This window comes from Delphinus delphis, chromosome 3 (assembly GCF_949987515.2).
Source record: "Delphinus delphis chromosome 3, mDelDel1.2, whole genome shotgun sequence".
NCBI lineage: Eukaryota > Metazoa > Chordata > Mammalia > Artiodactyla > Delphinidae > Delphinus > Delphinus delphis.
Genome location: NC_082685.1, coordinates 168,895,537 through 168,917,657, shown reverse-complemented (window position 1 = coordinate 168,917,657; position 22,121 = coordinate 168,895,537). Strand labels below are relative to the sequence as shown.

The window sequence follows — 22,121 nt, the reverse complement described above, 5'->3', positions numbered from 1 at the left end:
AGCCAAACACATGCCTTTTATGACCATCCCGTGGCTGCCACCCTCTCTGTTCCAGTGTAACCTTTCAGATACCTGCCAGGATGGCCCAGGGACATGTGGGCAAGTACCTATACAAAAAGAGTTCTGGTTGTGAAGAAAAATTACTTTTTCCAGAAAAAAAAAAAATTTACCTGAGTACAGTTCACTTATGACCAAATAGCACTTCTGTAGGACGTTGTTTTATTTTATCTCATAGCACCAAGAAGCATGCCCAATTCATGCTAAAGGCCCGGTTATTAAGTATCTAACAGAAGAGCCTCCCGAAGCATATATTGGCAATAAAAGGGGAATATATACAATTTCTTAGGATGTTAGAATCAGGATGAGAATATGAGAATCAGGTCTTGTCATACACGTAAGAGGAAGTTGCGTTTTGAATCGTTAGGGACTTTCCACCTCAGTATAGGATGTCAGACCCAGACCCTCTGGGGCTTGGGTCTGACATCCATTTCAAAGACATCTCAGAGGAAGCTTGGAGAAAGCCTGACATCCTGTTGCCCTGTTATTTTCTGGTGTTTAGACAAAATGCAGGCTAGGAAGCTGGCCCTCTCCAAAGGTCCATCGCTGGCATGCAGATGGAGACACTCACAAGATGTGTTTAAATATTTGAAAGGTAGAAGCCAAGCTAAGAGATTGTTAACTAAAGTATTTTGTAGCCTCTGCTTTGACAAATCTACCTTCGCATGGTCTAAAAGTCCAGGTTCAAGTTTAGAACATGGCGGTGCAGGAAGATCCTACCTCTGGCGTGAAGCCCACCCCTAGGTCTCTAGTCCATGTCTGTCCTGCCCTCCCAGAAACAACCTCTCCCTGACCTCTGGATGGCAGAGATGATGTGTTAATGGTGGGAATGAAAGGAAGAATCCCTGTCAAAGCAATGAAAAATACATGATGCTAGAAGGGAAGACACCTCTTTGGAGAAGACAGTTATGATATTCGAGAAAGGCAGGTGAGGGCCACCGCCCAGGATTCTGGTGGAGTTACAGATGTTTTCTCCATACTTTGCACAGAGAAGGGAATGACACAAATGCTCCCCAATGCAAAACTATAAGACAGTCTGTGACAGAAGCCTGGCAGATCATATGGGTGCCCCAAATCTGTTAGCTCCTTGGGGTTTTCTTGACTTTTTAAAAATAAATCGTTTATTTGAATACATTTTTACCTGTTATAATACAAATTAGAATTGGAAGAAGAGTGTGGTGCATGTCTTTGAACAACCTTGAAGTGTGAAATGCCAAGAAGCCAGGCCAGTCAGAGGCTCAGCAGTGGTTTTCATTTGGAGAAAAGACACATCTGAGCATCTACCATACCTGCATTCTGCCTTTTCTGCTGTAGTTCAATGATTTAATAATTAAATATTTAAAAATGAAATGCCAAAGAATGTCCATCGTATTTGTATTTTTAACTGTTTTCTGAAAAATGATCAGTAGTTTTAAGCTCAACTTTCTTATCAATAGACTAAAGATGTTGGTAAAAGACAATATGACTAAAGGAATATTTAAAGCTATAAAAATAATGACATTATAATTACTCTACAGTAATTACTCTGTAATCTGAAAAGCCCATTCTTAGTTTCATTTGCTCTGTAATATGTTTCTCCTTAGAAGTGTCATAGCATTTGCTGGATTGGTAATAACACATTATAGGAACAACAGTGACTTTGCAAAATGCCCCTTTTAAGATTTTGCCTTTTAACTCCGATTTTATGCTTTCTGTAGTTCGGATTTGAGGCTGGGTGGTTGTTGACGCTTCCTCCATCCTTTTTTGCTGGGTGAAAATACTATCCGGTAGTAAATGATATTCGAAGACTTCCTGATCCTTTTCAGAATTCTGAAATTACTCAGCCACACCCCCTCTCTCACTTTCAGAGTATGACCTGGTGTCTCCCTACGAGGTTGACCACAACGGAGACTACGTGTCCCATGAAATCATGCACCCCCAGAGGAGGAAAAGGGCGCTGGCCCAGCTCGGAGCTGACTCTCTGCACCTTCGGCTGAAAGGCTTCAGGCACGACTTCCACCTGGATCTGAAAACTTCCAGCAAGCTGGTGGCGCCTGGATTTCTCGTACAGACTTTGGGGAAGGGGGGCACTAAGTCGGTGCAGACTTTCCCACCCGAGGATTTCTGTTTTTATCAAGGCTCGTTACGATCCCACAAAAATTCCTCAGTGGCTCTTTCGACCTGCCAAGGTTTGGTGAGTACAGTTGTTGCCACCTGTTTTGAGACCGTGGGGGCAGGGATGTAGGGAAGGGAGCAAGTGACAAGATTTGGGCTCCTTCTCCCATTATTGCAGTACAGATTTCTTTGATCTCTCAAAGCAGAAGGAAAATTGCCAAGCAATGCTTTCTAAGATATGCTGGGCGCTTCCTATCCCCAATTTGGAAACAGCATCCAGGTTCCGCCTTCTGTTGTCGTTGGTCTACAACGATTGTGGCAGAGCACTGCAGTTTGAAAACTGTGCGTGAGAACTTACGGACAAGTCTGAAGACTTTGACTTCTTTGGGGATGGTTTTACTCTGACTTACTGGTTACTCTAACTTGCTGGTCACTTACTAGCACTGGAGGAATGTTTTCATCTTGAATAGAACAACAGTGTTCAACTGATTGGCCATGTGCTTGAAAGCACTTTATTTCTGTCATTCTGATGTTGATAGTATATTTACAGATTAGAACATTCATTTCAAAAACAGTGGTGAATCCATGTCAGGGCAGTGCTGATCTTATTGAGCTAAAGATTCTATTAGTGCTTTCTTCATTTTCTTAATATCTGACTTAGACATTAAACATCCTTAGATGCTTCAGGTGGTCCCCTTTGCTTGGATCCTAGAGTGAGGAGCATCTGGCCAAGTTGAGAAGGTACCTAAATCCCTCAGGCTGACCTAAGCTGAAACTTTAATGGCTTACCTTTTACTTTTCTTAGAATATTTCCATAACTTTCGGGAAGGAAATCTTAGTAGATGCTTAGATTCTTGAACACAAATTGATTAGTCAGACACAGATGAGGGAGACATGACATAAGTAGCAGAGTGAAAAGGTGTGGTCCAAACAATAAGGTCTTGACCATGTTAAAGGTTTGGCAAATAGATTTTTGAACATTTGTTACATCTCCAGAAAGTGATCTAAGCCTGTCTTATTCCTTTCCCTCTTTGAAAAGAGATAATTCAGACTCTACAGCTCATAAGGATTTTGTGTATGTGTATGTGAATACTGGATGCTGAAGGCGCATTCATAACCAATTCCTTAAAATACTAAATATGTGGAAATGCTATGTCCTGTTATTTTTTTAAAAATATTAACATTATGCTTTTTAGGGGGAATTCAGTTTGGGCTGGGCTCATATCTACTTTCTTTGGAAAGACTTTTGGTTTGAGAATGGATACAATGGGGAATAGTCAAGGGTGGGGTGGTGGTTATTTGGCACACTTGTTAAGCATAAGGACAGTGTGGTTGATTTCTCCCATGCTGTCTCAACAAAAATAGATCTTTCTTAATGAAAGAGCTAGAACTCTTCATGTAATGCACTAAAGGGAGATATCTCTTCCTTGGCTTTCTTCAACAAAGGCTTGCTCAGACCAGAAATGGAAGCCATCTGTGTGGTAAGGAGATGCGCCATGCCCTTCAGAGCCCTCTTGGATTTGTGGAGACGGAGCAAGGTGCTTTCTTCCCATTAGCCCAGCAGGGGTGCAGGCTCGAGGATGCCCCTGGTCTCTGTGAGCCTAAGGCTTCCTAGTGATGGCGTGATGGCTGAGCTATGCCCTGGAGTCTGTCCCGTGAATAGAGTTGGCTGACAGCAGCTTGAAATTTCTGGCTTTCTTTGAACTCAATGGGAGTTAACAGCGAAAGTTGTAAATGACAACTACATGAAAGATAAAGGAGTGAAAAGAACAGGAAAAAGACTCCTCTGGATAATAAACACTGGAATGTAATATTTCGGTGACTGCAATAGAAAGCTGTGTGCTTTCACCATTCATCTTCCAAATACATTAATTCCAACTAAAGAGATATTTTGTCTGTAGATGGTCACTACAAACATGACCTCAACTAGACTTATGAGTGTGAGATCCAGGGGCATTTGCCGTATGATAGGACAAATCAAAGGCATTTTAAAGAAGAAAAGGGGAGGATTAAGAAGTCTTCTCTCTTAGCCAGATAATAAAGTTATTGAATGGAAATGCCCCTCAAGTAGTTGCCAAGTCTGTTATTTCTTTCCTGATTGATGGTTACCCCATCTGTCCTCTTTCAAATCTGTTAACACATGAAGAAAAGTAGCATACCTTTTGCATTAGATGACGGTTCCTTTTTTGTTATTATTGTTCTTCTTGGTTCTTTCAGGTTCTAATTAAAGTTCCAGGTAGATCCCAGTTAAACATTTTTTTAATTTGGTTTCTAGATGACTCAGCTATCTGATGGGAGTCAGGAGTGTGGTTCTAATTTATAGTAAATACATATTCTTAGTAAATACATATTCTTAAAGAAGAAAGACAATACTAAAGTGAGCATTTTACTTTGAATCTCTTGTGAATAATGAATGTCATGTGCTTCAGAAGTGTGTCTCACTGGAACCTGTCAAAGTTGCATCCAAGGAGTGTATTGTCTGATGAGACAAGCAGGGAATAGGCAATTTTACTGAAGAGTGATAAAATAAGGACAAATATGGGTGCTAGGAGAACTGAAATGAAGATGCCTCACCCTATCTTGGTGAGAGATAGCAGCATCAGGGTAGGTTTCTGGAGGAAATATTGTCCAAGCCAAATCCTTATTGTAGAATTGGAATGTGTTGCTCATGAATGGAGGAGTAACAAGCCATCTCAGGGAAGATGATGGAGACCAGTCAAGCTCATGGAATCCTTGATAACACCATCCATGACTGTTCAGAGATTAATATTTGTATATGAAGCCCAAGTATATTAAACTAAATAAGGTCTGTAAGCCCTAAAATGACTTCTAGAGTCACTCTGACATTGCCACCAAGTATATTGATTCAAGATATTTCTCATTTTGCTAAATAAGATTAATAAAAAAAATAGTATCTGTTAAACTTATGTCTCTACCAAAATGACATAACAAATCTGTTCTGATTACCAAACACAAGCACATAAACGTGTGTCACACAGCAGGTGCTTTTCAGTACTTGTTAAATAATGGATAGAATTACTGGGTGTCTTACAGTGTAAGAAACAATGATGACAATGACAGTAGCAGAGGGAACAGTAATAAGTTACTGAATGTTATTTGCCAAATACTTGCCTAATAGCTTCCCATTTGTTATCTCACTTAGCCTAATGATAACTCTAAGAGATAGGTACTATTTTTTTAACAGCTTTATTAAGGAATAACTTATATATCATAGAGTTTCACCCCTTGAAAATTTATAATTCAGTGTTTTTTTAGTATATTTCCTGACTTCTGCAAACATCACCACAATCTAATCTGAGACATTTACATCACCTAAAAAAAACCAAAACAAAACAAAAAAAAACCCAGTCCAGTCCCTCCCATTTCTCTCAAGCCCTCATCAGTCCTAGGCACCCATTAATCTGTCTTCTTTGCTTATAGATTTCCTAATCTGGCCATTTCTGATAAATGGAAGCATATGATACATGGTCTTTTGTGACTAGCCTCTTTCACTTAGTACACTGTTTGTTTAAGATTCATCCGTGTTGTAACATGTTTAAAGATTTCATTATTTTTATTAGTAAATAATAATCCTTTGTATACATATGCCACTTCTTTTTATTTTAATGCCTATCAATTGATAGACATTGTTTGTATTTTCTTTGGTTGTGTGAATAATGTTGCTATGAACATTTGTGTACAAGATTTTGTGTAGACATAAGTTTTCATTTTTTTTGAGTATTTACCTAGAAGTGTAGTTAGTGGATCCTATGGAAACTCTAAGATTAAACTTTTAGGAGATTCTAAACTGTTTTTTCACAGTAGCTGCACCATTTTATGTCTACCCAGCAATGTACAAGGGTTCCAGTTTCTCCACATTCCAGACAACACTTGTTCTTGTCCACCTTTTTTTCTTATAGACATCCTAATGGACATAAAGTAGTATTTCACTGTGGTTTTTATTTGCCAGGTAGAGATTATTGGTTGACAATTTTTTTGTTGTTGTTGTTGTTTTGTTTTGCTTTGTTTTTCCTTCAGCACTTTGAATATACCATCCTACTGCCTTCTGGTTTCCATTGTTTCCGATAAGAAGTCTGCTGTTTATCTCGTAGTTTTGTTATACTTAAAGCATTGTTTTCCTGTTGCTGTTTCCAATGTGTCTTTGTCTTTCAACATTATTACTGTCAAGTGTATAGGTGTAAGTATCTTTGAGTTTATCCTTCTTGGGATTATATGAGCATCCTGAATGTTCATATTAATATTTTTCCTCAATTTGAAAAGTATGTGACCATTGTTTCTTCAAATATGTTTTTCTGCTCCTTTCTCTCTCTCCTCTCCTTTGGTACTCCCACTATTCATATGTCGGTGTGCTTCATGATGTAGCAGGTTTCTCTGAGGTTCCATTCATTTTTCTTCATTCTTTTTTCCTCTGTGCTCATTAGATTGTGTAATCTTGATTGATTGATCTGCAAGCTCACTGATTCTCTGCTGGTAGTTCAAATCTACTGTTAAGCTTCTGCAGTAAATTTTTCATTTCAGATATTGCACTTTCAACTTCAATTTGGTTCTTTTTATAATTTCTCTTATTCTGTATTATATGAAACACTGCTATGAGGCCTTGCTTTAATTCTTTTGATATAGTTTCCTTTGGTTCTTTGAACATATTTATAATAGTTGCTTTGGAGTGTTTGTCTACTAAGTTAAAATCTGGGTCCCCTCAGAAGCAGTTTCCATTGCCTCTTTCTTTTCCTGTATATGGGTCACACTTTTCTGTTTCTTTGTGTGTCTCACAATTTTCTTGCTAAATACTAAACATTATAGATAATATATTTTAGCAACTCTAGATACCTTAAGACTGACCACACACCACCACTCCAGTGCTTGTTGCTGCTGTTTTCTTTCTTACTTGTTTAGTGACTAGTTCAGTGAAGTCTGTTTTCCCTGCAGCATGCAGCCTCTAATGTTGCTTCTCAGAGAGTGCAACCTCGGGAATGTGCACGGTCTTTCAGAAAGCCTGTGTTGATCTGCTGCCTCTATTGGTACCACAACCAGCTGTTACTCTACACTAACTGCTAGGTGATTGCTTTTTTTTTTTTTTCCCCAAGCACACTTCAGCATAGATTGCTCCACAGTCTAATTTGATTATAGAAGAGCCTTACAGGATTAGGACGCTGCCAGGTTTTGAGACTACTCCAACACCAGGAGGAATCCTCTTGTCTTTTTCCCTGAGTCTCTCTGCTAAACTTCTAGTCAGTGTACTGTTTTGCTTATTGTTATGTGTATCATGGAACAACAACCTTCTCTTAATTGCTTGCAAGTAAGATACCCATTATTTTTGACAATACCATTAGACATGAACTTTCACACACTCTGTTCCAAATATAGCCATTCATTTTAAGTGAGCTTCTTGTTCTTAGAGCTTGCTTCTGGCTTCTTTTCCTGGGAAAAATGTGTGTGCCACATTTTGGAGCTGGAACTAGTAGTATGCTTCTCCTCCCAAAGTGACACCGCTACTCTATGAGTGGAGCTCTGGGTGGAAATAGTAGCTCCTGGTCTTCTCTGCTTTTGCTTCCTGGTTTGAAATATCTACCATACAAATGTTCCTGGTTGGGGATGTTCAGGGATCAATTATTCTCAACCTGCTGAGCCTGGAGAAGAGCTTCCATCTTATAAGCAGGGGCTGCTTAGCACAAGGGAAATCAATTCTTATGGCCATGCCTGTCCAGAATAGAGCTTCTGCAATATAGAACTGAGGGGATAAGAGATGTTGGTGCCTTGTTTCTCCTGACTTGAAAATACAGCCCTAGAATGGGTGTTGGGCAGGATAGGGAGCCCTGGTCTTTTTAGAATATACCTAGAATAGAGCTCTGTCACATTGAGCAGGGGGAAAGGTGAGCATGTGACTATACCATGGCTCAAAGGTCACCAAATTTTACCATTCTTTTACAGATTTACTAAATTTAATTAGATAGATGATTTTCCACTTTTTTTATTGGAATATGGGAGGGATAAATCAGAAGCTTTGGATGAACACACACACACTACTATATATAAGATAGATAACTAAAAAGGACCTATTGTATAGCACAAGGAACTCTACACAATATTCTGTGATAACCTATATGAGAAAAGATTTTCCACTTTTTATGCCCTTAGGACAATTTCCAGAGACTTCAAATGGGGTGTGTGTGTGTGTGTGTGTGTGTGTGCAATTTTCAGCAGGAAAATGGTTGTTTCACTTGAGAGAGGATCTTCCACATTCCTTACACTGCCATTCTGGAAGTCAGTCTCTGCTAAATGCTATTATTAACATATTTTGCAAATCACTGCCCAAAGCTATTTTATTATCCCCATTTTACAGATGATTCCTTAGGTAATTCTTGAAAGAGTGGGATTTTGACCTAAGTTGACTGACTTCAGAAACAACACTTTAAATCACAATACTATTTTGCTTCCCTTGATCATGAGGTCATTGCTGCACTATAGGGACCTACAAAATCATTTATATGGATTTCCATTGCATCATCCTTGAATACTCTCTAAAGTCTAACGATGTTTGCATTTGGTTTCCACCTCAATACAACCTTCCTCAGTATCAAGCCCTCTCTGAACTTAGTAGGCCCATTTGTAATGTATCAGGCCCTTATACTAAAAAAACATGAATTCATTCCATAATCATTTATTTATAGGTTTGTTTTTTTATACCAGATTGTGAGTTCTTGAAGAGACACTGTTTTATTCATCTTTGTATCCCCAAGTTCCTGTTAACACAACCTAGTTCTCTTTTTTCTTGCAATGAATGATTGTATTTCAAATTAACAACCAAAAATACTACATCTTCTCAACCTCTATTTTAAGATATGAATAAACATAAAATTCATTTTATAATTCATTTCATATGATTTCCTTCCATGACTAATGTCAAATAATCTAAATTGTCTTTTGAAGCACAGTTTATTCAGAAGTGGTCTAATCAATAAGATTTCTGACAAACTATTTTTAAAAATCCCCATTGTCAATACTTTAAATGAGGTTTCTTTGGAAATATTTTCTGTTACATGTAACAGGATTAGATTTTCTTAAAGGATTTCATGCCCGTTCTGTACTTGGATTAGTACTTTACCAAAAAAATTAAATAAAGAACAGCATCAAATCTATTGTCTGTCCTTGGCACAAAATCTGCCTGAATTTTAGCTCCTCTTGTGTAATTGTTAAGGCATTAATTCAAAGGATACATATCACTTCTCCTAAAATCTAATTATTCTCTTGCTTTCAATAGTGTTGGAAAACTTGTAAATGCCACAGTTCTCAGTTCAGTTTGAGAATTCCCTCACTTGGTTGCAGACTTACTTGTGGCCCTGGTTTGAATTGTACTAGGTTTTATTTCCAGATAAAAACTCCAGGGATTCTCTGGAAACTCTAGTCATTGAGAGTTTTCCTAAAGCACCCAATAAATCCTTGGAAACTGTCTGAAATGTTGCCAAGTTTTCAATGGACTTTGAAAAATGTTCTTGAGCAAGGAAAATAAAACAGGAGCAGAAAGGAAGAGCCAACACAGGAGATGGCTAGAAGGGCTAATATGAGTTTTAAAAGAAAAGTATCACTGTCTGAGGAGGCCAGTGATGGCATACCAGTTGAAAATACATCAGGCTTAGGAGACATGCAGGAAAATGGTAAAGAAAATAAGGTTTTTGGATAAAGTATCACCAAAGTTATTGATTATTAGGAAATTTAAAAGGTGGGTGTGGGGAACTAATTGAAAGTACTGAATCATTACATGAATTTCTGCTAATTACTTAAGAATAAATACAGAATAAATCTTTAAATTGACAAAATGGAATATAGTTCATTATTACAACTAGATCAAAGTAACATTTATGAGATAATATTTTGTACTTGTTATGACCAGATTTTTCTATTAGCTTACCATTAATTGTAAACAGAAATGAGATGATTAGAGAAATTTAAGTATAAAATGTATGATTTTGTTCCATTTCGCTTATTTTTCAAGTGATGAACCTGAGAATCAAAGAGGTGGAGTGACTTGGCCAATATTACAAAGTCAAGTGGGGTTTAGGACGGTCTAAGGATGTATGTCTTTAGGTTCTCTGTCCTGCGATATTTTCACTGAAAGAAACAGGATGCTATTACTTTTCATTATAGTGAGGGAACAGCTGAAGGCTTTAAATGTTGGACTATGTGCCAGAGATTTTAAAGATAAAGCAAGGGAGCCCTTGCTCTGGAGGTGTGGGGCAGGTGGCAGTGGGAAGAGAACAGAGCGGCAGGCTTCCTTCTGGTTAGTGTTTGGTGTTCCTGATGCCCTTTGTTGGGAATCACATGTTTCCACTGTATGGCAGCTCTCGTATGGACAGTCTCTATGGCCAATAAAATATTTGCTGTGAGGGTCATCGGAATGGTGTTTATCTCCACAACCAGTATGACCAGGATTTTCTCCAAGGCCAAGATTAGCCTGAGAACAGCCATGTGATCCCCTTGGAGGGGCAGGAATGTGATTCCTGTGGCCAATTCCTCTGGGGGATGACTCAAGTCTAGGATTTTCCAAAGGACAAGGATACTGAAACCTACATTTTCGAGAGTGACTGTTTAAGAGAAAGTCCAGGCCAGAGAGAGTACAAGAGGAGCCCAGATGAAACCAGACTCTTAAAAGCACGATCCTGCCTTGCCTGAGGTTCAACCAGAGCAGTCTGACTGTATCTGCTTAACACACAGGTAACATTTTTCTTCTTAAATGTCACTTTCACCACGAGGACCTCCCTGATCCACCCCCATCTAAAATCACCTACTCTTCCCCCTCCACACATACTTCCTATCCTCTTCCCTATCATATCTGTATTAATCATAGTCCAGTTAGGAAACAGAAACCACACAAATTAATTGAAAAGAGAGAACTAACACAATGCATTAAGTAGGTATTAAAGAACTGAAACAAGAAAAAGAAAATACCCAGATACAACAGGGTAGCAAGTGCAGGAAGCTGCTACTGGACCTGGAGCTGAGGGACTGAGGGAAGAAGTTGGGACTATTAAAATTTAAATGCTTGGAGCTGGGCTCAAACCCCTGAGTAGGAGGAGCTGGCCAACTGGTGCCAGGGCTGGGAGGGGCAACTTGCTGCTGGTTTTTTAAGTAACCTGTAAACTGCAGTCAGCTGCTGTTACTAGAATTAACTGCCACTGCCAGGATGAAGCCAGGCTGACAGGGACAGGAAGTAGACAGGAAGTCCATGTTGGGCACACAGGAAGTCCACAAGTCCACAGGGGCAGACAGGAAGTTCACAGGGTGAAGACAGGAAGTTCACAGGGTGCAGACAGGAAGTTCACAGGGTGCAGACAGGAAGTCCATAAATACCAGGCAGGAAGTCTATAAGGAGCAGATATGAAGTGCACAAGTCCACAGGGGGCAGGCAGGAACAAGTTCTTCCACCTTCTTTGAAATTGGATTTGTAGAGTTCCAGACCCAGTATCTCAAAGCAGAGTTTAAAACGGGAGTTTAGAACTGAGAATGGTTTCCTAATACCAAGCAGGCTATTTATGCTAAATATTGAGAGTATAGCAGGGATTTATGTCTAACTTTTTCTTGCTTTGTCCCCAGCACTTTCAATAATGCCTGACACATATTAAAGCCCGCAATAAAAATGTATTCAATGAACAAATTATTTTTTTAATGGAGAAACTGGAATTCTGGTGTTTGCAAAAATAATTTGCGCAGCCACTGGTCTGATGGAGTGGGGGAGGAGGAGAAACGAAAAGTTGAAATAGTAGGGACATCCCACCCCTAACTAGGGAAAGGTTTAGACCTCAAGAAATGGGCCTCACCAGGCCTGGTGGCAGGTTTATTCCTGTGAGGAGATAGAGCTGTCAGACCCATGCATGCAGACAGTCCTCCCCTATGATGGACTATTCTTGCCCTTTTTCCTCACTTGATTAAAATTAAGTCCCATGTGTAGCTTTCCTGGAGGGAGAAGCAGCACAGCATTTCCTCAGTAGGCTTGGAAGTGGTATTTCATGACTTATTACACAGGAATAAACTGGCATTCAGAGGCTCGTGTGTGCGTATGTGCATGTGTGTGTGTTCAGTGTCTGTGAGTTTGGTTACTCTAAACCACTCCTGAAGGAGACATTGGAGTAGCATCATCTGTAGGCTGAGGCCAAGCTGTGTATCAGAGTGAATTTTTACACTCAGTGGATCTTCTCTTTGCTCATTCTGGACAACAGCCGTCCTCAGTAATCTCACCCCTACTCTCAGATTCCCTGAGCCTCAAAACTCAACTGGAAGCCACTATTTGGATTTGCTCTTCTGTCTATATTCCAGTCCCCATTTATTCCAAGTATGTATCATTTTTACTAATTTTGACTCCTTTGTCTAATGACAACATTCATCCTTTGTCCTCTATTGCACATATTTTTCACTGCTCAAGGATTTGTCTTTAATTTTTAAAGAAGAACAACATGTATTTTAAAGACATTAAATTAAGTAAATCCAGTATTTTTAATTAGTAGCAAAATCAGTGCTAATTTCATTTTCTCTATTTCTGTGAAATTATAGGAAAACTAAATAAAATTATCTCATTTGAAAAATTACAATCTAAAGAAATGTAGGCAGGATTCTTTTTTTTTTTTTTTTTTGTATAGTTAGTTTACAGTAAATAGGTGTATCTAGTAAGGCATGCACTGTCAATATATGAAAAGTTACCAGTTACAAAACAAAAATTAAACTGAGACAAAACTAAAAACAACAACAACAAAAACTACACACTGTTACCAGATTTACAGTTACATTAAAATGATTGGTTGCCTTTAGCTTAAAAATGGTACTAAAATGATAGAAAGCTTCAACAGGCAATGACAGATATCCAGTTCTTCCAGTTTTCTCTCATTGAATAGGTATATCTCCATCCCTTAAGACATTAGAAATTTGGAGTAAGACATTAAAGTAACATGTAGTTTAGGTAATTGGTGATTTCTCTCAGTATGCAAAGCCTGAGAAAAATATTTGCCTTGATGACCTTAGGGTCATTTCATCATAGTTTAAATTTTCATGTGAATACATTGTATCTTTCTCTCTTAGATGAAAAAGCAGGGGCTATCCCTTCAATGTGTTTAAGTTCATGCATGTTGGAAACACTTTGAAAGAAGATTCTTAGTTTTGATTGGGCTTGCAGAAATAGCCAGGGCATCCATGCATGGTAGTTCAAGTTGGACCCTGGGAACTGTGAACAGACATGGGGAAGGAGGGGGTCAGAGACTGTTCCATGAAAGGTGAGGCCACCTACCTGCACTCCTACCCTTCTCCTACTTTCCTCCAGAGAGCAGCCTCATTCGAGGTTGAAAAGCACAGTTCTGATCTTTCATTTCCTTACTTGTCATGTGCCCATTGCACTCTGGGGAAAGCCCACATCTTCACTGTGGTTGATGATGCCCTTGGGGTCTGCCCTTGCTTGCAACGTCAGCCTCATGGAGGAAACTCTCCAGGCTTGAGTGGCACCAACTCATTTCTATCAAGATAAGGCTGAGCTCCTCACACCCTCAAGGCCTTAGCAAATGCTTTTCCTTCTGCTGCCTGGAACACAATTCCCATCCTTCCTCCTCCAGTTATGCATCAGTTGGAAAGACACTCCCATGAGTCATACTTCTTTGCGGCTGCAGACTCCCTAGCAATACACTCATGACTCACCTTAATTTTCTCTTTGAAAGGAATTATTCTTATTTTGGTTACTAGTTTAGTATTTACCCGTCTCTCCCACTAGATAGTCAACATCCTAAGGGTAGCACTAAGGGTCAGGATCCCTTAAGGATCAGAGCGCCCGCATTGTTCCTGGCCCTTGGAAGGAACAAGATAGATGAGTGGAGGGGTAGGTGGATGGATGGATGGATGGATGGAGGATCCTAGTTTCAGACACTAGTTGGAGAAAGTTCCTGTTTCCAGAGAGAAGGTGCAGTGACTGTGAAAATCTCTGTCTAGAAATGGCTCTAAGTTGAGTTTGGACAGCATGCATTTCCCAGGCACCACACAGATCCAAGCCTGTCTGTTAAGGCTCTGGGAGTGTATTTCCACAGCAAAGAAGAACAGAGCAAGTGCTGTTCACATTCAAGTAATTTCAGCAAAACCCATCTGCTAGTGAGCACTTTGCAATCCTAACCATATGAGTAATTTCTCTAATGACAGAGAGTATCTCTAAATAAATTCTAAATAAGAAACATTGCAACATACTTAGGCAAGAAGGTATGTATAATTTATATAAAGTACAATTTAAGAAACTAAATGGCATTCATCCACCTCTTAGCTTCTTATACCTTACTACACGAGCATAAAGACATAGTAATTTCTGTGTCTCAGTTTCTTGGACATAATCTTTATTTATCAATCTTATGACCAGGATGGATTGCCTATTACACATGACAATTTCTGAGAAATGATACTCTTCCCTCCGTGAATCCTTCACAAAAGGTGATGCAGCAAGTTTTTTCTATACTAACTTTCAGCAATGTCAGAAAAGCTGACACTTCTCATAAAATAAGAAAAACATTTACTTTGTTTAGTTAGTTAAGATACATTAAATATTAAGCAATTGTTTCATTTAGAAGCAAGCTGGTCAACAGCGTTTTAGAGCAGCTACAATTTAAGGGCTGTGATACTTTTCCAGACCAGCAAGAGGAGGGAAAAGTGTGAACTCTCCACATGTGAAGGAAGATACCTACTCAGACATTCAAATAAGAAACAGAGTAAAATGACTCCTTAAGATAAGCAAATGGGAAGTTGAATGAAAAACATAGCCTTTGGAATCACACAAATCTTGTTCAAATCTAACTTCTCTTACTACTAGCCAAATCGTTCACTGCTATCCTTCAGTTTCCTTAGTTTGTAGATAACCTTGGCCTCACAAGGTCACATGAGGATTGGGTGAGCTGACATATATATGAAAGACCTTAGCACAGGACTCCTAGTAGGAGCTGAGCAAGTATCTGTTCTCCTCAACAACCCCCATTACTAAAGTATGAAATGTAGGTTAAAACCTAACTAGAAGGTGACTGCACACATTGTCATGCAAGCAAATTCAAGTGAAGTTAAAGAACCCAGAGGTGGACTTCCCTGGTGGTACAGTGGTTAAGAATCTGCCTGCCAATGCAGGGGACTGCAATGAGAAGCCCGTGCACCGCAACAAAGAGTAGCCCCCGCTCACCACAACTAGAGAAAGCCGGCGCGCAGCAACGAAGACCCAATGCGACCAAAAATAAATAAATAAATAAGTGATGTGTGATCACTACATGCTTATTAAAAAAAAAAAAGAAGAAGAAGAAGAACCCAGAGGTGGAGTTCCGCTGACCTTCAGAGAAAGAAGACCTGCAGATGAGATGGCGATAGGATTAGAATACTTTGATATTTACACTAAAACCTTTTGGGTGATTTTTTGAAAGCACTTAGGATGATTAAAATACATATCATTTAAGCAGGCAATTTAAAATGCAAGGGACTGTTTATGTACTTTTTAGAAGCATTGCTTATGCCCACACATTTGAAAGAAAGTTGTCCATTCCCAACACCTGGGAGATTACTTTGTGCTTACAAGGTATCATAAATGAGAAAAGTGCCCAGAATAGCTGACATCTTGGCTTTGTATTCCCCCTGCAGCAGCCAAAGGAGCTATAAACCTTGTTTTATTTGCAGAGATTATCTCTAACTGAAGCTGGGGGAGTTTTGACTATTCCCTTTGCAGGTCATCATTAGGTAATAAAATAAAGAGTGATGGATTACAGAATAATAAGCCAAAAGAGAAGCTAGGATATTTTATAGCACCAGTCTATGTCTAGATGAAATGTACAAGTATGTGTAGAAGACTTTGGAGAATAAACAGTAAATGTTTAAACATGTAAGGGCTGTGCTCTGTAAGCACGGCATATGTGGAAACAGAAGTCGTTATATGTTTCTTAAGAAGGTCAATAATATAAGCTGGCCTTTTCTTAACCATTTAGTATCATTATTCTGAATTTCTAATATTGACTTGACACATACCATAGTTATGTTTACTACTTCAATACATTTTTGTATTTAATATCAATCATAATTTCCTACCTCTGCCTCCAATAATCCAACATGCTGTCCACTGGAGAGTAGTTTATGGGCTATACATTCTAATAAAATTGAGCTTATTAATCCCCAACACTTTCAAGTGTCCTGTTATTAACCCTCTGAAAAGATATAGCAATACGTGTGTCATACCTTCCTCTACTGGAGGATTAAGAGACACTTTATTTATGAGAATTTTAGAGGAATGACTTATGCCCACATATTTGAAAGGGACCCACATCTAAAGTCTCAGAATGACTACAACCCCAAGCTGTGGTTGGTGCAGAGGCTTTATAGGACAACAGTTTTCTTTGAAAACAATGAAAATACTCTCTACATTGATTTAAAACTTTTAAAACTTAAAGCAAAACAAAACCCCAGCTTCACTTCAGGCTTGCATTACACGTGTGCACCAGCAGGGGGAGAATGGGCAAACCCAGCTTTTAGCCTCACCAGAAAGGCTGAGTGCCCCGGGAGCCCTGTGCCTCTGTATGTATGAACGAACACATGTGTTTGAAATGATTTGGCCACTTCTGTCTTAAAATGTGAAGTACACTAGGAAGAATAATTTGACAGTTTCACAGATTGCAATTTTTTTTTTATTTTATTTTATTTTATTTTATTTTTATTTATTTATTTTTGCCTGCATTGGGTCTTCGTTGCTGTGCATGGGCTTTCTCTAGTTGCGGCAAGGGGGGCTACTCTTTGTTGTGGTGCGCGGGCTTCTCATTGCGGTGGCTTTTCTTGTTGCAGAGCACAGGCTGTAGGCGCACAGACTTCGGTAGTTGTGACTCACGGGCTCTAGAGCGCAGGCTCAGTAGTTGTGGCACATGGGCTTAGTTGCTCTGCGGCACCTGGTATCTTCCCGGACCAGGGCTCAAACCCATGACCCCCACATTGGCAGGCGGATTCTTAACCACTGCGCCACAAGGGAAGTCCCACAGATTGCAATCTAAATGTAAAAATCTCTTAAAATCCCATCATTTAAAAGTCAACTGTCGAGTGGCAGTCTTCAGCCTTGTAGATCCTAGTATGTTACCTATATTCACATCCAGCTATGAAGTCCAAGCACATTAATTACATTTTGACATTGTATCATATTCCCCTGTATAGTTTGCAAATTAATGCTCTCATTTGGCAATTATTCACGGTTCAGATTTCTCCTTTATCTCGTACACTCTTTGTTTGATCTTGGTTTCAAAGTCAGCCCCAACCAACTTCTCCCTTCTCTGGTTTCAAGCCCTTTCATCTATGCTTTGTCAAAGGTGTGACTGCTCCAGGCTCTGTCAGGGCATGGAGTGGCCATGACACAGCTGTTGTAGAAACGATGCACATGTGGGTAAAGTTGTAGGATCCCTAAGCATAATAGGTAATGTATTCTTATATTTGCCAAACATAGAGACAGATGTATCAGAAAACTCTGGTCGCTATTGCCATCATGTTTAGTTGGATGCTGGTTGGAGAATTCCTTTCATGATGAGCTAACTTTCGAAATTCCTGTGGTGTTTTAATTATCTTCCATTCGCATGTTCTTTCTACTACTTTTTTTTCATGTTAATAATATCACATTCCACATTTCCAGCTCTTGCCCAGACGGGTAGCCCCTGGTAATATTGATACTTTTTCTATCATAGGAAAAGCAGACACATTATTAGGCTTTGACCTGCTTCAATTTGGTGGTTCTTTGGAAATGGTGGTTCCACTCTTCCCTATAAACAGACAAATGGGGGTTGGGGGACCATGATGCTTTCATGGAAAGGCTGTTTAACTCACTTTCTTCCTGTTTAACCTACCAAATGCTTTTCTCCAACTCCTAAACCAGAGCTCTGGAGAAAAAAATCTGAACATAATTCAATGTACCTGGGTACCAACGTGTCACCATTTTGAAAAGGCCTGCTTTCAACCTATGTTCCGTGTTTGGTTGTTATGGAACAAACATATGGTGAATTCTGCTTTTTTACCATAGGGACGTGTACAATAAAGTACGTACCAATGATGCAATTTAAATAGTTTCAAATAAAAAATGAAAATGCACCATTATAGATAGGGAGGAATATTGATATTGAAGTGAGCACTTATTGTATACCAGGGCAGGCATTTCTGCACTCAGATTCATTGGTGCATTATTTTTGCATTTCATTATATTTACAATATAAGAATAATTTTTATTTCCATTGTAAATAAGAGAAATCTCAGGATCAGGAGGATTTTGTAGCCTGCCCAAATCTGCCATCCTACAAGGGACAGAGCCCAAATTCCAAGCCATGTCCATTGGAACCAAGAATAAATGGTGAGCTTCCCCACTAGCACTCTCCAAGGACATTCTTCCTCTGTCTTCTTGGAGTCTGATTGACTGTTTGGGCAGCACAGGAAGAACTTAGATATACAAAACCTGTGCCTTTAATCATTTTGATGTTTACATGGGGGACAGCTGTACGATTATGCACAACCTCGATCAGATGGCATGATTCCTCCAGAGAACTTTGGGGGGCTTCTGTGTCCTTTATGGCTCTAGTGGTTACCAGCTCACATGATTATAAGATTTAGTGATGAAAGACCATAAAGACAGACAGACAGGCATAGAACATATGTTTATAGCATTTTTTAATCCAAAACTAATCAAGGAAGGCTACAGAGATTTCAAGTCATAAATAGTGGCTGGTCCCTGTAATTCAGCCTAATTCACAACTATTGGGCCCTGTGCCTTTCTTAAGGATGTGACAGCAGTGTTTCTAACAGCATTATTTCTTTCAGTGTGGTAGAGCTAAAAAGGCATGTAGAGAATTGGCAAAAGGGCAGCCTGAGGGTGCACTGTGATCATAGCCGTAACAGGCTGATTGAGAGAAATGAATGTCTCACCTGGAAATAACTGAGAGAACTGGTCCCAGGCATTCTCTTTTTTAATTTCTTGTGTGAAGAAAAAAAAATACGTAACTGTTCAGGAATCATCCTTGTCAATGAAATACATGCATACATACTCATATATACTGATTTCAAAAAACTGTTCTTCCAGAAACTTTTTAACCTTCTGGATCATATTTTTTGGTGGATTGGGAGGTAACCTGAGCATGAATAACTTCACAGGTCCAATAATTGCCCTATAGATACCAAGTCTGTGATTTGACCAGAGTCATGGAGTTCTTGTGTATTGGTCATCTTCTGTGTTTCATGCTCTTCCCTATATTTCTATCATAATATTTAACCATACTATTTGTGCAATATCTTACACTTCTGCAGAGCTTGACATGTGGATTTTGAGCGCTCTCTTGGGGACCACACCCAAGGGTTTCAGTGTGTTGACCTGTAGAAGAGCTGGTTACTTGGGGCCAGGCCTCAGTCTTCAGCAGTCATTGTTTTATGTGCATGACTTGTGTGAAAATGCCAGAAGTCAACAAGTCAGCAGATTCCATGGAGTCACTGGCTAATACATCCTTTAAGGCAGTTGGATGTTCCCCACCCTCCATTATCTATTTGACAAACTCTTTAAGGGTACACCCATTCTAAAAAAATGTACAACAAACAGATACATACTACTATATATAAAATAGATAACCAACAAGGACCTACTATATAGCACAGGGAACTCTACTCAACATTCTGTAATGACCTATATGGGAAAATAATCTGAAAAATGGGCTTCCCTGGTGGGGCAGTGGTTGAGAGTCCGCCTGCCAATGCAGGGGACACAGGTTCGGTCCCTGGTCTGGGAGGATCCCACATGCTGCGGAGCAACTAAGCCCGTGCACCACAACTACTGAGCCTGTGTTCTAGAGCCCGCGAGCCACAACTACTGAAGCCAGTGAGCCACAGCTGCTGAGGCCCGCGCGCCTAGAGCCCGTGCTCTGCGGCGGGAGAGGCCACCACAATGAGAAACCCGTGCACAGCAACAAAGACTCAATGCAGCCAGAGATAAATAAATAAATAAATAAATTTATTTAAAAACAAAGAATCTGAAAAAGAGTGGATATATGTATATGTATAACTGATTCACTTTGTTGTACACCTGAAACTAACACAACATTGTAAATTAACTATACTCCAATAAAAACTAAATTTAAAAAACACCAGTTTTCTTAATAAACAAGACTAAATTATGATGTATAGGCATGCACACTTGAATATTCAAAGTACAAGAAATTTTAAAAACTAGTTACTGTAAAAATAGTAATAGTGGTTACTTCTATGGGGTCACTGGGGGTTCAGATTGAAACTGGGCACACAGGGGCTTGTGAGATGTATGGAAAAGTTCTATTTCTTTGCCTGAGTGATAGTTGCTTTACCTTATAACTCATTATAAATGTATAATTTGTATGGGTTTTCTTTTCTATATTTGTGTATTATTTTACAATAAAATTTTAAAAATATCAAAAAAATTAATAAAAAATGTACAAAAAATTCCCAGATAGGTGAAAATCCAGCTAAGCCATGATACCCCTCTGCTGGGTTCTTACAGAAGGGACTCTGGAAAGACTTGAATCACAGTCAACAAATATTTATTGAACACAAACAATTATGGGAGAGATAATGTAGGTGAGCCTCATCTATTTGGGGGGCTCTTTGGAGGTTGAGAGAATTGAAATGGTAAGGCGTGGAGGAGGCTAAATCATCAGTAATGTCCAGTTAATGCAGAACAGTGTATCTGTATGATCTAGAATAGCTGTCTGCCACGCTTAGGACCACAGGCTTAGTCTGTGTTGCTGGGCTGCTTTCATGGCCCTAGGAAAGGAGGATGGAGCTGATTCCAAGGTAATTTGGACTTGCTTTCTCTGAGCCATCATGGGAATTGAATCCTTTTCTCACTGGTTGGCAAAGGTAACCTGCCATATGGTGGTTTAGAGAAACCAGCTGTGAATCACAGGAAGGAATCAGCCCTGGCCTGGTTTCTTTTCTTTATTTGTTGTTTGTCTTGTTTTGGTTTATTTGTCCCTCTGGAAGTGATGGATCTGCCCATTTTCTGTAGTGAGCTGTCTCCTTGAGAGGATGCTATTTGGAAGACCCCTAGATTTGTATGGACTAATTTTGCCATAGTGTTTTCAATGCTCTATTTCTACCAAAAAAAAAAAAAAAAAGAGGTGGTATTTGCCTCATATGTGCTTGATAACAGCTTATTAAGAAGGCATTCTATTTTGTTTTTACAAATCATGGTGCTATTATTATTTGTTTCCAATCTACTCTTTAATGTGGGAATATGTAGCACATATTTGTTCAATTCTATTATTCTTATGTGACCACTTAAAGTTTCTATTTGTATTTAAAATTCAAAACAGTGAAACAGAGTACAAACCACAAGGTGTAATATATTAGTTTGGTTAAGAGCAAATTCTATTTCATAGATAAAATGTTTTTACTAAATTTGAATACTTTAAAATTGAAATGTATTTCTATTTTTAATGACTAACTGTTTTAAAACTAAAGAAGAAATCAAGAATTTTTTTTTTTTTTTAAAAAGAAGGCATTCTAAAATAGACCATTTTGAATATGCATTGCCACATTATAATGATCACGCAATTTGAGCTAACAGTCTGGAAACAGGATTAGTCGTAACTTCTATAACCCCCTCAGAATTCTGACATGTGTATGAGAGTATATGCAGTCATATATATAACTAAGGCTGGAATCTGTGAATGGTCAAATTTGGTATCCATAGGGACAGATGTTTAAAGGAACTGCCTGGAAGGTTACATGTGTAACAGAAGTTGTGTCAAACACACAATGTTGGTACAAATGACCATTCCCCAGACCCCACGTTACAAAAGCCATTATGAGGCCATATTGATACTGGTGTCTGATGTCCACTTGCTTGAAAACAAGGAAACTTAGTTATAACAAACCTCACCCAAAGTTGAATTGTGTCTTAGCAAGCCATTCAATAAACGGTAAACATCTGA

General features: G+C 39.0%; 1 protein-coding gene across 1 annotated transcript in view; it reads left to right on the top strand.

The window, feature by feature from the left end:
* ADAMTS16 (ADAM metallopeptidase with thrombospondin type 1 motif 16) overlaps positions 1 to 22,121 on the top strand; it is a 155,363-nt gene that overhangs the window by 4,772 nt on the left and 128,470 nt on the right. The window contains exon 3 of the mRNA XM_069540532.1: positions 1,905 to 2,230. Within this exon, the coding sequence (XP_069396633.1) occupies positions 1,905 to 2,230 (326 nt within the window). The remainder of the gene's footprint in view (positions 1 to 1,904; positions 2,231 to 22,121) is intronic.